This window comes from Balaenoptera physalus (assembly GCF_965194825.1).
Source record: "Balaenoptera physalus genome assembly, chromosome: 19".
Lineage (NCBI taxonomy): Eukaryota > Metazoa > Chordata > Mammalia > Artiodactyla > Balaenopteridae > Balaenoptera > Balaenoptera physalus.
The window spans coordinates 809161-826333 of record NC_138900.1 but is presented as its reverse complement, the minus strand read 5'-3'; the positions used below and the strand labels follow the sequence as shown (position 1 = coordinate 826333).

General features: G+C 40.7%; 1 protein-coding gene and 1 long non-coding RNA gene across 8 annotated transcripts in view; both read right to left on the bottom strand.

Moving 5' to 3' along the window:
- LOC309648358 overlaps positions 1-17173 on the bottom strand; it is a 263978-nt gene that overhangs the window by 166233 nt on the left and 80572 nt on the right. The window lies entirely within an intron of this gene.
- LOC309648123 (uncharacterized protein) overlaps positions 1-17173 on the bottom strand; it is a 67475-nt gene that overhangs the window by 30536 nt on the left and 19766 nt on the right. For 3 of the 7 annotated variants that reach the window (XM_082436297.1, XM_082436298.1, XM_082436294.1), the window contains 2 exons: positions 7763-14503; positions 6377-6503 (listed from right to left, as the gene is read on the bottom strand). In XM_082436297.1, coding sequence (XP_082292423.1) covers positions 6377-6503; positions 7763-7795 — 160 coding nt within the window. In that variant the 5' untranslated portion in view covers positions 7796-14503. Of the gene's footprint in view, positions 1-6376; positions 6504-7762; positions 15611-17173 lie in introns of those variants that run through there. The other 4 variants (XM_082436295.1, XM_082436296.1, XM_082436300.1 and 1 more) reach the window with 4 other exon arrangements.

Genomic DNA, 17173 nt, shown 5'->3' with positions numbered 1-17173 from the left:
CTGAATGCAAATAAATGCTGGTGAAGTACACGTTAACTTTATAGGGAGGGGGCAACATCATCATGAATGTGATGTGTAACATCTAAGAATGAGTCGATGGGATGCTCTTCCACACAAGAGATTTGTAATTCCATTGGGGAAGTGGCTACTTATGACAAAGGTCATAAGAAACTACTATGAACAATTAAATGCCAACAAACTTGATAAACTAGAGGAAACGGATAAATTCTTTGAAACAGACAACCTACCAACAATGAGTCATGAAGAAATAGAAAATCTGAATAGACCAATAACAAATAAGGAACCTGAATCATTAATTTTAAAAAATCCCAACAAAGAAAAGTCCAGGATGAGATAGATTCACTGGTGAATTCTACCAAAGATTTTAAGAAGAATTAATGTCAATCCTTCCTCAACTCTTCCAAAACACTTAAGAAGAAACATTTCAAAACTCAATTTCTGAGGCTAGCATTACCCTGATACAAAAGCAAGATATGCAAACTACAAGAAAGGAAAATTACGGGCCAAAATCCTTGGTGACCATAGAATGAGAAATTCCTAACAACCACTCAACAGCACATTCAAGAATCTTACACTATCGAATAATAAAAAAAAAATTGGGGTAATTCCCTGGTGGTCATCCAGTGGTTAAGACTTGGTGCTTTTACTGCAGAAGAAGAATCTTACACTATTATCATTATCAAGTGTCATTTATCCCTGGGATGCAATGATAGTTCCTCATATACAAACAAAAAACATGACATACCATACGAAGGATAAAAATCGTATGAATGTCTCAAAAAATGCAGAAAAAGCACTAAACAAAATTGAGGATACTTTCATGTTAAAAACTCTCAACAAATTAGGTATAGAAGGAATGTACCTTAATATGAAAAACCCATATACAATAAGCCCACACTAATATTATACTCAAAGGTTAAAAGGTAAAAGCCTTTCCTCTAAAATCCGGAACAAGCCAAAGATGCCCACTGTCCACATTTCTATTCAACACAGTTCTGGAAGGCCTAGCCAGAACACATAGTTATCCAAAAAAAAAAAAAAAAAAAAGCATCAAAATCGCAAAATAAGTAAAACTGTCTGTGTTTGCAGAAGATATGCTCTTATATATAGAAAACCCTAGGGACTCCTCCAACCCAAATCTGTTAAAACTATTAAACAATATCAGTAAAGCTGCAGGATACAAAATCAATATGCAAAAAGCAGTTGCATTTCTATAAACTAACAATGAAATATCTGTATTCTGAAAACTATAAGACAACGATGGAAAAAACTGAAGAAAAAACAAATAAATGGAAAGACATCCAGTGTTCTTAAATTGGAAGAATATTGTTAATTTTACCAAGAGCAACTTACAGACTGAAAACAATCCATATCGAAAGTCCAATGACATTTTCCACAGAAATAGAGTAAACAATCCTAAAATTTGTACGGCAGCACAAAAAATCCCAAATAGTCAAAGCAATCTTGAGAAAGAAGGACAAAGCTAGAGGCATCACACTTCCTGATTTCAAAATATTACAAAGCTATGGTAATTAACACATGATGGCCCTGGCATAAAAACAGACACATAGACCAATGGAACAGAATAGAGAGCCCAGAAATAAAGGCACGCTTATATAACTCATCTTTGATAGTCACCTCAAGAACACACAATGGATAAAGGACAGTCTCCTCCATAAATGGTGATGGGAACACTGGATATCCACATGCAAAAAAAATGAAAACTAGACCCTTATCTTACACCACTCACAAAAATTAACTTGAATTGGATTAAAATTTTTAAATGTAAGACTGAAATTGTAAAACATTTAGAAGAAAACACAGAGAAAAAGCTCCTTTACACTGGTGTTGGCAATGGTTTTTTTGGATGACACCAACAGCACAAGCAATGAAAGTAAAAATAAACAAGTGGGAGTATATCAAGCCAAAAACCTTCTGCATAGCAAGGGAAACAAAATGAAAGCACAACCTAAGGAAAAGGAGAAAATACTTGCAAAGGATTTATCTGATAAGGGGTTAATATCCAGAAAATATCAGAACTCATACAATTCAACAATAAAAAACTAAAGAATCCAATTAAAAATGGGCAAAGGACCTGAATAGATATTTATCCAAAGACATACAAATGGTCATCAGGTACATGAAAAGGTGCTCAACAACACTAACATTGGGGAAATGCAAATCCAAACCACAATGAGATATCACCTCACACCTGTTTGGAACACTACTATCAAAAAGACAAGAGATAGGTGTTCGCGAGGATGTGAAGAAAAGGAAAGCCTTCTACATTGTTGGTAGGACTGTAAATCGTTACAGCCGTTAGGGAAAACTGTATGGAATTTCTTAAAAATTGAAAATAGAACTACTATATGGTCCAACAATCCCAATTCTATGTGTATATCCAAAGGAAACAAAATCCATATCTCAAAGAGGTATTTGCACCCCCATGTTCATTTCAGCATTATTCACAATAGCCCAGGTTTAGAAACAACCTAAGTACAGCCATACCTTGTTTTATTGTGCTTCACAGATAATGCATTTTTTTTACAGATTGAAGGTTTGCAGTAACCCTGTGTCAAGCAAGCCTATTTGCACAGGTTTTCTAACAGCATTTGCTCGCTCTGTGTCTGTGCATCACGTTTTGGTAATTTTTGCGATATTTCAAACTTTTTCATTATTATTACATTTGTTATGGTGATCTGTGATCAGTGATCTTTGTTTTGGGGTGCCACAAACTGTACCCATATAAGACAGGAAAATTAATAGATAAACATTATATGTGTTCTGGCTGCTCTACCAACTGGCCAATCCATCTCTCTCCCTCTCCCCAAGCCTCCCTCTTTCCTGCGATGTAACAATATTGAAGTTAAGCTAATTAATAACCCTACAATAGCCTCTAAGTGCTCAAGTAAAAGGAAGGATCACACATCTTTCACTTTAAATCAAAAGCTAGAAATGATTAAGCTTAGTGAGAAAGGCAAGTCAAAAGCCAAGATAGGCTGAAAGCCAGGCTTCTTGGACCAAACAGTATTAACCAAGTTGTATCAATAAATACAAAGGAAAAGTTCTTGAAGAAAATTAAAAGTGCTACTCTAGTGAACACACAAATAAGAAAGCAAAAGAGCCTTATTGTTGATATGGAGAAAGTTTTCGTGATCTGTATTCAACATCAAGCCAGCCACACATTCCCTTAAGCCAAAGCCTAATCCAGAGTCAGGCCCTAACTCTCTCTAATTCTGTGATGGCTGAGAGAGGTGAGAAGCTGCAAAAAGAAAACGTCTGGGGCTTCCCTGGTGGCGCAGTGGTTGAGAATCTGCCTGCCAATGCAGGGGACACGGGTTCGAGCCCTGGTCTGGGAAGATCCCACATACCGCGGAGCAACTGGGCCCGTGAGCCACAATTGCTGAGCCTGCGCATCTGGAGCCTGTGCTCCGCAACAGGAGAGGCCGCGATAATGAGAGGCCCGCGCACCGCGATGAAGAGTGGCCCCCACTTGCCACAACTAGAGAAAGCCCTCGCACAGAAATGAAGACCAACACAGACATAAATAAATAAATAATAAATAAATTTAAAAAAAAAAAAGAAAGAAAGAAAACGTCTGAAGCTACCGTAGGTTGGTTCATGAGATTTAAGGAAAGAAGCCGTCTCCATAAAATAAAAGTACAAGGTGAAAAAAAAAGCACACGGTGAAGCAGCAAGTGCTGATGTAGAAGCTATACCAAAGTTATCCAGATGATCTGGCTAAGATAATTAATGAATGTGGCTACACTAAACAACACATTTTTAATGTAGATGAAACAGTCTTATGTTGGAAGAAGATGGCATCTAGGACTTTCACAGTTAGAGAGAAGAAGTCAATGCCTGGCTTCAAAGCTTCAAAGGACAGGCTGACTCTCTTATTAGGGGTAATGAGGCTGGTGACTGGAAGTTGAAGCCAATGCTCATTTCTCATTCTGAAAATCTTAGGCCCTTAACAATTCTGCTAAATCTACTCTGCATATATTCTATAAATGGAACAACAAAGCCTGGATGTCAGCACGTCTCCTCATAACATGGTTTACTGAATATTTTAAGACTACTGTTGAGACCTACTCCTCTGAAAAAAAGATTGTTTTCAAAATATTACTGCTCACTGACAATGCAGCTGGTCACCCAAGAGCTCTGATGGAGATGTACAAGATTAATGTTGTTTTCATGCCTACTACTACAACATCCATTCTGTAACCCATGGATCAAGTAGTTTACACTGTCAAGTCTTAAGAAATACATTTCATAAGGCTACAGCTGCCATAGATAGTAATTCCTCTAATGGATCAGGGCAAAGTAAATTGAAAACCTTCTGGAAAGGATTCACCATTCTAGATGCCATTAAGAACAGTTGTGAATCATGGGAAGAGGTCAAAATATCAACATTAACAGGAGTTGGGAAAAACTTGATGCCAACTCTCTGGATGACTTTGAGGGGTTCAGGACTTCAGTGGAGGAAGTAACTGCAGATGTTGTGGAAAAAGCAAGAGAATTAGAAGTGGAGCTGGAAGATGGCTGAATTGCTGTAATCTCAGGAGAAAACTTTAACAGATGAGGCGTTGTTTCTTATGGATGAGAAAAGAAAGTGGTTTCTTGAGATGGAATGTACTCCTGGTGAAGATGCTGTGCAGGTTGTTGAAATGATGACAAATGCTTTAGAATATTACATAAACTTAGTTCATAAAGCAACAGTAGGGTTTGAGAAGATTGACTCCAATTTTGAAAGAAGTTCTACTGTGTTTTAAAATGCTATCAAACAGCATCACATGCTACAGAGAAGTCATTCGTGAAAGAAGAGTCCATCGATATGGCAACCTTCATTGTTGTATTATTTAAACAAATTGCCAAAGCCACCGAAACCTTCAGTAACTTGATCAGTCAGCACCTTGATTAGTCAAAATCAAAGCAAGACCCTGCATCAGCAAAAAGATACAACTCAGATGATGGTTAACATTTTTTTAGCAATAAAGTATTTTTTAACTAAGTTACACACGTTGTTTTTTTAGACGTAATACTACTGCACACCAAGAGGCTACTGTACAATGTAAACATAACATTCATATGCACTGGGAAACAAAAAGTCTGTGTGACTTGCTTGATTGTGATACTCACTTTACTGCGGTGGTCTGGAACCAAACCTGCAATATGCCTGTATCTGTCTACAGATGAATGGATAAATAAAGCCTGGTATTTATATGCAGTGGGGTATTATTCAGCCATAAAAAGGGAAATCGTGCATTTGTGACAACACTGATGAACCTGGAGGGCATAATGCAAAGTGAAATAAGTCAGAGAAAGATAAATACAGTATGCTATCACTTATATATGGAATCTTGAAAAAAAAAAAGTTGAACCCATAGCAACAAAGAGTAGAATGCCAGGGGCTCAGGTCTAGGGGAAATGGGAAGATGTTGGTCAGTTATAAGATGAAAAAGCTCTGAGGATCTAATACAGCATGGAGCCTATACTTAATAATGCTGTATGGTATACTTCAAATGTGCTAACAAAGTAGATCTTAAGGGTTCTCACAAACACAGGAAATGTAAATATAATATGTGAGGTACTGGATGTGTTAATTAACTTGACTGTAGTAATCATTTCACAATGTGTGTGTGTATATATATTAAATCATGACACTGTACACTTACTTTTACGTTTTACCTTTTTAAAATTTTTTGGCCACAATGCGCAGCTTGTGGGATCTCAGTTCTCCTATCAGTAATTGAACCCAGGCCACGGCAGTGAAAGCACTGAATCCTAACCACTAGACCACCAGGGAACTCCCTGTACACTTTAAATATATACAGTATTATTTGTCAATTATACCTCAATAAGCTGGAGAAAAGAAAAAAGAAAAGAGATCTAAACAGTACAAGTAAAACCATAAAGGACAGCCTTGGAAAAGAGCCCATGGTCCAGATAAGTAATGGTCATGACAATACCTTCAATTCCTGGCATATGGAGGCAGAAGGAAATGTCAGATGATAAAAAGGAACAAAACCTGGGACACAGAAGTGCCATGGACCTGGATACACCACCTGATCAGGGAAAGGGCAAGTAAGATGCAATCCATTATCCTCACTCCAAGACTGCTGACCTCAAATCCATCCCTATGAGGGTTGAGTACAGACTGTATTGGGGCTACGGGGAGAGAAGGGGGCAGTGCAAACAACCCAGCCCTAACTATCACAGCAACTACCCAGAAAGCTGGGGAAACAAGCAGTGCCCAAGCTCCATATGTGAGAAGGACAGAGCACACCTTGGAGAAAAGAGGGTGAGGCAGGATACAGAGCCTAGCCCAGGTCACTGGGGAGGGTGAGGCTCTTACCCAGTGAAGATACAAGTGCAAAGTTCTCCAGCATCACATCATGGTACAGGCGTCTCTGAGCCTCATCAAGGAGCTTCCATTCCTCCCAGGAGAAGTACAGGGCAATGTCCTCAAAGGTCACACCACCCTGTCATGAATGAGATAGATGAAACATAAACATTCTCTCTCTGAGGACCCACAATTCATCTCCTCACACATGTATTCCACGGTCATCCTCCATCAGAGCTCCCCACGTCAGGCCTGGTGCCAATGATGCCTGATCTCTCCTCACTGTGTTCAGCCCTCAGCAACAAAAGGCGGTGGCCGGGGAGATAAATGCCATCTAAACTCTGGGCCTGGCCTACAGGGCCCCATCCCTCCCCCCAAGTAATTTCCCTGAGGTCTCCCACATTGTGCCTCCAAGACACAGCCAAACATGGGCTCATCTTTACCCTTAATCCCCAACACCAGGGCCTGTGGGCCCTCAGCTCACACTTCCCCTTGATGTGCACGTCATTCAGTTGACCAAACCTCTTTCACATCTTCAGACCTCACAGTTGCACTCCCACAGCTCTACCACCTCCCTGCCCCACATCACAGGCACCTCTCTGGACTCACCCAGGTACTTGGAACATGGCATCCACAGAGTGCTTAACAAAATCAAACATGATCTGGTACAATCCCAGTTCTCTGAGGGAGCCCATAGCCAGGGAAAGCCCTGCCTGCCTTGCTTCTGATCTCTGTTTCAGTATTAGCCACCCAGAACCAGTGAGGGACTGGGACACCCTCTCCTGCCTTACATAGGTTCTACAAGTGCCTCTTCAACCTTCAGAACCTGGGCAACCATGGCTGGGCTCCATGTGTGCAGTACTCCCTTGTATCCCCACCCAGCCCTGGAACCTAGTGACCTCAGACTGACTGACTAACTTCTGCTGCCTCTCATCAGATCCTGCGACCTTGGACGAGGACTCAACTCCCTGTGCCTCTCTTTGTCACCCCCATTCCAATCTGTTCGTTCTCTTCTCTGAGCAGCTTTTTGAAAACTTTAAAGCCCTCACATACACTGTTCCTCGTCCATTCACAGCCCTCCGTGGCTCCCAGGTCCCTCAGAATAAAGGAACAACCTCTCTCTCTGCCGGTCCAGGCGTGAGTCCACCTCACACTCTCTTTACTGCAGTCATAAGATGGACGCCGGGTTTCCCGAATCCTCCTGGCTCAGTCCGACCTCCAAGCCTTTGCACCTGCCGGTCCCTCTGCCTGTCACCCTCGCCCACGCGCTGCCCACGGCCACCTCACCGTCCTGGACACCACGGCCTGGGCTGCGGGCACGTGAGCAGGCGTCCCGCACTCGGGGCTTTAGTGTCTGGTGCAGTGAGGGCGGTGAGGGGCCGGAGGATGAGTGTTTACCTCAGGCGGGTCCCTCAGGTCCGCCGCCGCCATCGGACTCCCTGGGCGGAGCGGGGCCGGGAGCGGCGGGAGAGGAGGCGAGACGCGGGCACGACGGTCACTCTCCCGGGCCTGGCGCAGGGCACCCCGGGCTGCGTCGCCGAGCCTCAGACGCGCGCCTGTGTAGCGGGGACAGACCCTCCTCTCGGACCTTCTCGGTCCCGTCACCTAGAACCTGACACAACGCTCCAGAGGCCGAACCGACCAAAAGAAAGCGAAAATGACCGCCGTAAGCAGGACGCCGGAAGTCCCGCCCCAACGCGATGCGCACGCGCAGGAAACCCTCACCCTGACTGGTCGTGGGTTTGTAACTGCGGCCTCTCGGCCAAGGGCCTTCTGGGGGCCGCAGCGAAGCGAGTTGATATGGTTCAACCCGAACGTTGGTTTTGCAGCACCCTGAAGCAGGTGGACCAGCAGGAGCTCCGCCTCTGGTTCCCATAAAAAACGGCTCCCTTGCTTGTATTATCAGTCATTTTCAGAAGTGGAAACAAAAATCAACAGGATCAACAGAAGTGGAAGCAAAATAAGAACTGCCAAACTAAATGTCCTAAATTGTATAAAAGCTAATTTTTAGTTTTGTGGCCTTTTTAGAATTGTTAACTGTTGTGTCCCCTTAATACACACACACACACACACACATATATATTTAAATTTTGGTACAAAAATTAACCCATTTATTAAAGGGTAGCAGCGTTTCAAATGGTGCTGTTTCTACTGGTCCTTCAATTCCTTCAGTCTTTTTTTTTTCCCTTCAGTCTTCTGATGGCCGATTTTACTGTGACGGCAGGAGTGGTGTTGTAAATATAGTTAAGCTTAACTATATTTTTTTGGGTGTTGAGCTCATTTATTTATTTGGTGACAAGAAAATATTGAATGAGAATTGTGTTAGTCTGCTAGGGTTGCCATAACATTTGAATACTATTGAAACCGAGGGAAGTCATCAGCCATTAATAAAAAATAAACTGTAACCTGCCTTCACTGATCAACCTCACTTTGCTTTTACAAAAACGTGCACGTACTCCCAAGCATCAAATAGCCTAAACAATAAGATCTTTTCCAAGTTGCTTTTTAGGAAATTGGAGTCACCTGTGTCCAGTTTGAGCTCAAGCTGGTTAAAACTGCTTAGGACCACTGAATCTCCAACTGGGCATGTGCAAGTGTTGGCTAGGTGACTTTTTTTTTTTAGTTAATTAATTAATTTATTTTTGGCTGCGTTGGGTCTTCGTTGCTGCATACGTGCTTTCTCTAGTTGAGGCAAGCGGAGCAGGGGCTACTCTTCGATGCGGTGCGCGGGCTCCTCGTTGCCATGGCTTCTCTTGTTGCAGAGCTCGGGCTCTAGGTGCATGGGCTTCAGTAGTTGTGGCATGCGGGCTCAGTAGTTGTGGCGCACAGGCTTAGTTGCTCCACGGCATGTGGGATCTTCACACACCAGGGCTCAAACCAGTGCCCCCTGCTTTGGCAGGCAGATTCTTAACCATTGTGCCACCAGGGAAGTCCCCAGCTAGATGATTTTTGATGTCAGAGGGCCAAAAGCCCACCCTCAGAACATGCTAAGCCTGCCACTTTCTGAACATGTATCTCATGAAGAAGTCTGTAGCTTACTTTTACCTGTGCAGAATGACAATTACTGCACCTTTTCCATATCTTCAATCCCCACCCTCACCCCTGCCAAGCTTTATACCATAAATATTCCTAGCCCCTCGCCTTCGGGGAGATGAACTTGGGATTTGTCCTTCCTTCTCCTTGCTTGGCTGCCTTGTGAATAAACAGTTTCTCTGCTGCAAACCACAGTGTCTCAGCGTTTGGCTTGCTGTGTGTAGGTCACATGAAACTAGTTCAGTAACAGTATGGACTGGGTGGCTTAAATGACAGAAATTTATTTTCTCACAGCTCTGGATGCTGGAAGTCTAAGAGGAAGGTGTCAACAGGTTTACTTTTTCCTGAGGCCTCTGTTTTGGCTTTTGGGTAGTCCACTTCGTGCTGTGTCCTCACATGGCCTTTTCTCCCCGTGAGCATACTCCTGGTGTCTATCCCTCTTCTTATAAGTGATGAAATAAAAATTACATTTTAAGGAAGGACAAGAAAATTTAAACATAAAATTTTCTGCTTTGGCCTCCCTACATCCTTAATGTGCAGTGTGCATCTGCATTACACACTAACTAGTCTTCCTCAAAGATGGGAATGCTTTCTTGAATGTAAAGATCAATTTTTTTTTTCCTTTCTTCTCATGCTAGCAATGGAACTTCTTAAAAGATTAGCATTCTTTCCCAACTCTGTTGGGGGTCATGGTGACTCGCTGCTCGCTTTGTACATGCTTACTTGGCCTGTGAACTTTATGTAAAATGTCAGTATGTCATTTTGTTGTACAATCCTTTGTCTGAAAAATGTAAATAATTGTGCCTTCAACTTCTAAAAGGCAGAACAGATCTCAGAGATTCTGAGAGTCTGTCTCCTGGGTGATAATCCTCAGTTTGGCTTGAATAAAACTCACTTTTTTCTTCTTAACTTGATTGTTAATTGAGTTTTTGTCAACAGAAGGAAGCCAGTCTTAATGGAATACAGCCACACTCTTATGACCTCACGTATCCTTAACTACCTCTATAAATGACCTATGTCCAATGACAATCCCATTGTAGGTTAGGGCTTCAACCTATGACAAGTATTCTGTTAATATATGTTAGTGGTAATAAAAGGCAAGTAGCTTACTAAAGCTGGGTAATAAAGAGGAAAAGAATATTCAACTTTTAAAAGTATCCTCCAATTGCCAAGAGATCACAATAATTTCTGAAATTGCCTTTATAAAAGCATAATTTCCAAAATATGCCTATTAAATACCATAAATGCATCACTTCTTTTTTTAAATTTACTTATTTTATTTTATTTATTTTATTTTTGGCTGCATTGGGTCTTCGTTGTGCGCAGGCTTTTCTCTGGTTGTGGCGAGCAGCAGCTACTCTTCATTGCAGTGCTCAGTCTTCTCATTGCGCTAGCTTCTCCTGTTGTGCAGCATGGGCTCTAGGCGCACAGGCTTCAGGAGTTGTGGCACGTGGGCTTCAGTAGTTGTGGCTTGCAAGCTCTAGAGCACAGGCTCAGTAGTTGTGGCAAACAGGCTTAGTTGCTCTGAGGCATGTGGGATCTTCCCGGACCAGGGCTCGAACCTGTGTCCCCTGCATTGGCAGGTGGATTCTTAACCACTGCACCACGAGGGATGCTTGTAAATGCATCACTTCCAAGAACTATTTCAAATAAACACAAACTTTCAATTAAAACAAATATTAAATGATGCAAAAATATAGAGTTTAATAAATTCACTTGAATACTTACACTTGTTATCATATACAACACTGATTATTATCCCACCTGACTAATCCCTCACAAACTCATCATCTTCCCTACAAAACGTTCAGATCATTCTGATCACTGAGATATCCTCTGATACCTGGCAAAAGAAGCCTTCACCTGCTTCCTCTGCTTTTCTCATCACTCTTCCCATCACACACTATACCAAAAACACATTGATCTTCCTTCAGTCCTAAATTCCATATGAGACTTTACAACTCAGAGTATTCCCAGGTTTTTTTCTCTCCAAATGAAACATCTATTTTCCCCACTATGCTTTGTAAATTCAAATAAATCTTTCAAGTGTCAACATAAAGTTTAATGTTTAAATTAAAGTGCTGTTATAACCTATGCTCCTAAATCTTGAATATTCTCTATATTACCATAAAATTCGCTGGACCTGTGAATAACAGTATATAATTTTAGAAAATTGGTTTTGAATAATTATGAGTAGCTTTGCTGTTTTTATATTCTACATGTAATATGAAGCAGAGTTATTATCACTGTTATTCGATTTCAAATCAAAATATTCTGAAAGATGAAATGATATAAAATGTGAGCCTACAAATATATAAAGTTGATTAAATAAATGGTAGGGTGTTCTAGAGAGAATTTATAGCCCAGAAGCTACACTTAGAATATTTGTTCTCCTTGCCCAGAAAGCAAAGCAAAACAGAAAGCTGAGTGTCACTACCAAAGAGAATGAAAGGATGAATCTTGGTAAGCCTGAAAATACCTTTGCAGAGGTGTTCATTAGACCATGGTGTGGGTTCATAATCAGGCTTATCCAAAAAGATAAAATAGAAGAGAACAGGGTAAAAGGAGACAGCATATTCACCAGGATGAGAATGGTGAACGCGGCTTTTTTCCCAGAGAATGGTGCTTTGGTCTCATGGGAAAGTCTAGGGGAAACGCTGTTGCTGTGAATGTGTTGGATTCTCTCGTATTTTGTAGTTTTACAGTTGATGACAACAAGAGGGTAAGTCAGACCCTGTTACTCCATGACAGCTGTAACCCACAACACACTGTAGGAAATAAGAGTGATTCTGAGTTTTGAAGTCTGACTCTCACTACTGGGCTTCTTTGGGGACTTTGCAAATTGGAACTAAGTTTTGGTTTGCAGCACAAGTGGGAGCAAAATAGGAAACTCCATATTAAATTGCCTCCCCCCCCAAAGCTAATTTATAGTTTTGTACCATTTTTAGAATTATACCAATTGTCTCTGCTGTCTCTTTGCATGTTGCGCCTCACTATTTATTTGGTAAAGAGAACACATTAATGATGTTTGTGTTAATCTGTTAGAACTGCCATAACAAAGTACCATACAAGGATTGGCTTAAACAATAGAAATTTATCTTCTCACACTTCTGGAGGCTGGGAGTCTGAGAGGAAGGTGTCAATAGGTTTGGTATCTCCTGAGGCCTCTCTCCTTGGCTTGGGAAGGCCATCTTCTCACTGGGTCCTCAAATGGCCTTTTTTGTCCCTGTGGGCATACACCTAGTGTCTACTTCTCCTATGAGGAAACCAGTCCTAATGAATTAAGGTCCCACACTTATGACCTCATTTAACCTTAATTACCTCTCTAAAGTCTCTGTCTCCAAATACAGTCACTTAGGCATTAGGACTTCAACATATGTATATCATTAAGTTAATATAACTGTTAGTGGTAATAAAAGGCAATGGAGTTACTAAAGCTGTGGGATAAACAGGCAAAGAGAATTCAACTATTTGAAAGTATCCTGCAGGTGCTAATGGCTCACAGTAATTTCTAGAAGTGACTTTTGTAAAAACATAACTTCCAAAAGCTGCCCACTGAATACTCTAAATTCCATAAATGTGTAACCACTACTAACTTTTTAGAACAAATAGAAAGCTTCCAACTGAAACAAACATTAAAAGGTGTTAAAATACAGTTTAATAAAATAAATTCATTTCAATTCAATACTTAGCACCTTTTATCTTAAACAATTATGATTATTTGTCCTACTTGGTTAATCCCTCACAAAGCCATCGTCTCCCCGACAAAAAACTGTTCATTCTGATCCTCGAGATAACCTCAGATACCTACTTTCTCTGCTTCTTTGCTACCCACTGTCCCCATCACACAATATCCTAAATAGAAGATCTTCCTTCTGTTCTTTGAACTCCACATGTACCTTTCCAACTCAGAGTATTCCCAACTCTTTTTCTCTCCATTGAAACATATTTTTTCCTACAATGCTTTGTAAATTAAATCTTCTAGGTGTCAACATAAATTTCAAATCAGCAGTGGTTTTCTACCCTGAACATTCCTATATATATTATAAAATTCTTTGAACCTCTAATGAATAACACTATACAATTTACATAATTATGTTTAAATAGTTATTAGTACCATTTATGTTTTTATACACTATATGCAGTATGAAGCAGTTATCATCATCATTATTCAATTTTGAATCAAAATGTCCCAGTTGGGTAAACACCATAAAATGTGAGCCTACAAATATATAAAGTTGATTATGTAAATAGTGAGATCTTCTAGAATGAACTTATAACCCAGAGACTACACTTGGAACCTCTGTTCTCCTTGCCCAACAGACAAAGCAGAACTGAGAAACTTGTGTGTCACTGTCAAGGAGCAGGAAGCAGATGAATTGCCAGAAGCCTGAAGACACCAGTGCATAGATGTTCATCAGACCATGGTGTGGGTTTATCATCAAAGTTATCCAAAAGAACAAAATAGAAGACAGCAAGGAAAAGGAGACACACATAGTCACCAGAATGAGCCAGTGCTTATGGTGCTTGTCTCACCTGGATGAGAGCAGCACTCTGGTCTCATGGGAAAGTCTACGGTAAGTCTGTTGTGATGAATGTGTTGGACTCGCTGTTAGCGTCTGTGCAGAACAAGCCCATCTTCCCTTGCCCTCAGACACGAGAGCTCATGGATCTTGGTCCTTTGCACACTGGGATTTACACCAGCAGGCCCTTGGTTCTCAGGCCTTCGGACTTGCACTGAATGATACCAGCAGCTTTCCTGGTTCTCCAGTTTGCAGACAGCAGGTTGTGGGACTTCTCAGCCTCCATAACCAATTCCTACAATAAATGTCCTCTTAACATAGTCATCTCTCAGGGGATGTATCCACAGGGACCTGGTTCCAGCCTCCACCACTTGGATATCAGAATCCTCAGATGCTCAATTACCTTACATAAGATGGTCCAGCACAGTTGGCCCTCTGGATGTCGGGGTTCTGCATCTGGGGTTTGCTGAATCCTGGGATGCAGAACTCGCAGATATGGAACTGTATCTATATATCCTACTGCTTCTGTTTTCACGGAGAATGCTAACACAGACAATACAAATTCCCAACTGTAGAAAAGTCCCTGCAATCACAAAGGAAATAATAATCACGTCAATTGAAAGCTGCTCTTTGGCCCCGTTCCTGTTTGCCCATTTCTGTCCCCCCTCGCCTTGAAAGAACCTAATTAAAGGAATGAGATCACTAAACAATTTAAACTAACTCCTGACTTATGCTCTCCTGAATGCACACCACACCTTGCCTGACCTGTTCACTGTTTTCCTAGATTAAAAGAATTAAGAATGACTAGCTCTCTACCCTCGACAGCTCCCTAAGCAATCCTGCAGGCAGACCCCACAGGCAAGGTAACATCCGAAGTCAGCCAGACTGAATGCAATGGAAAAGTTGCAGAAACTAACCTCCTGCCTTGACGATTCACTGAGATTCTTCCCCCTTTTTCCTTTTAAAATCTGTCATGGCTGGGAACTCCCTGGCAGTCCAGCGATCAAGACTTCACGCTTTCACCGCAGCGGGCATGGGTTCGACCCCTGCTCATGTACTAAAATCCCACATGCTGCAACGTGTGGCCAAAAGAAACAAAACTGTCATGGCTGACCAGAATGTTCAGAGTTGGTCTCGGGACATGAGTCCACCTTCTCTCCAGATTGCCAGCTTTTCTGATTAAAACATCTTTCCCTTCTGACACTTCCTTCTCCATTATTGGCTTTTCAGCCGTGAGCAGCCAAACCTGAGTTTGGTAATACAATGAGATAAAATTCTGCATTTATGCTACTCCCAATAGTTCAAGACTCAGGAGACCATTCACATACATGCTTCACCTTTGAACAACGCAGCCACTGTACTATACCAAAATAGCATGTTTCTTTGTTCCCTTCTGAGACTGACAGTGTCAAAGATAAACACAACCAGACATGAGTTGAAATGATAAAAACAACAATGGAAAAAACCGTTTTATTCAGTAACTACTGACAGCAGGAAAGAGTTGAACTCCATGGTAATTTCTGCAGAGGTGATCAGGTGTTTTAAACGGAGAATGAGAGGGACTACCCTGGCGGCCCAGTAGTCAGGAATCCGCACTTCCACTGCAGGGGGCACAGGTTCAATCCTGGTCAGGGAACTAAGATCCAGCATGCAGTGTGGCACAGCCAAAAAAAAAAAAAAAAAACCAGAAAAAAAAAAAACCCTGTGAGATAAAAAAAAAATATATATATATACATTTTTAAATAAAGGGAGAATGAGAAAACAGGGAAGATGGGAGCTCAGTAGTCACAGAACTGAAAGATTACAAAGTGTTGGGAAATGTAAACAATATTAGTGCAGCTGTATCTGATAGGCAGTAATTATGAAAACTAGGATTCAATCCTATCCAAACAGACAGAGACAGAGGCCTAATTAATCCTCATGATTACATTTCAATGGATTAGCTCTCAGCTCTTTGAGAAATATACATATAAACTCTTCTTAGTAAGTGCTGAAAAAAAGAGGCTGGTGGGGGGGTGCCATTCATCAAGTTTACTGAGAACTAAGTAAATTCTCCTGGCAGATTAATCTGAAACTGTATAGTACATGTGTCCATTACATTGTGCGTAACAAAAACATTGAAAAAACTCAAGACATGTTCTTCGATTACTGAAAGCAATTATTCCATAAAGCAGTAAAATGGGTATCTTTGTTGTTTCACTGTCCTACTCGTTAAAGAAAAGGAAAATCATCAATGAATCAAAGAATAAGCAGAAGAGGGAATTCCCTGGCAGTCCAGTGGTTAGGACTTTCACGGCAAGGGCCCAGATTCAATCCCTGTTTGATGAACTAAGATCCTAAAAGCTGTGCCGTGTAGCCAAAAAAAAAAAAAAAAAAAAAAAGCAGAAGACAAAACGAGACATTTTTCCAAAGATAGCAAATATAAATCTGAAAAGATGCTAACCATGAATCCTTAGGGAAATTCAATTCAAACAGTGAGAGAGCACGGCAAACTCATAAAGAGTTAAAATAAAAAACGACTGACCAACTAATTATTCACTAAGATGTGGAGGAAATGGAACCTTCATACAACTGCTGGTACGAATACAAAAAAATACACGACACTGTAAATCAACTAGACTCCAATAAAAATTAAAAAAGAAAAAATACCATGTTTAAATAGCAATTTGTTAGTTTCTTCAAAAGCTAAACGTTCACCTAACTTTGTGATTCAAACACTGCAATCTAATTTTTTGGCCAAAAGATAAAAGAAACAAATGTCCAGATTAAGAACTGTACACAAATGCTTGCACAAGTTTATTATCAACAGTCAAAACATGGAATTAACCCAAATAGCCATAAACAGGTGAATGGATAAATACTGTTATATCTAATGGTAAGACTATTACTCAAAAAAATTAAAAAGAGCTCCTCATTTAACATCACTGATGAATCTCAGAATAATTATAAAACACAAAACCAGGAGAAAACAAAAGTAAACGTTTTAGGATTCCATCATGTAAATTATAGAAATCGCAAGGGTATCTATTACAAGGAGAAATAAATCAATGGTTGCTTGGAGGGCTGTGAAGGGTAGGGACACAGAGATTATAAAAGGACATCGAGCAAATACACAGTGATAGACATGATCATTACCATGACTGTGATGATATTTTCACAAGTATCATGTGTATGTCAAAACTTATCAAATACTTCACTTTAAATACGTGTACTTTACTACATGTAAATTACACCTAAATAAAGCTTTAAAAAA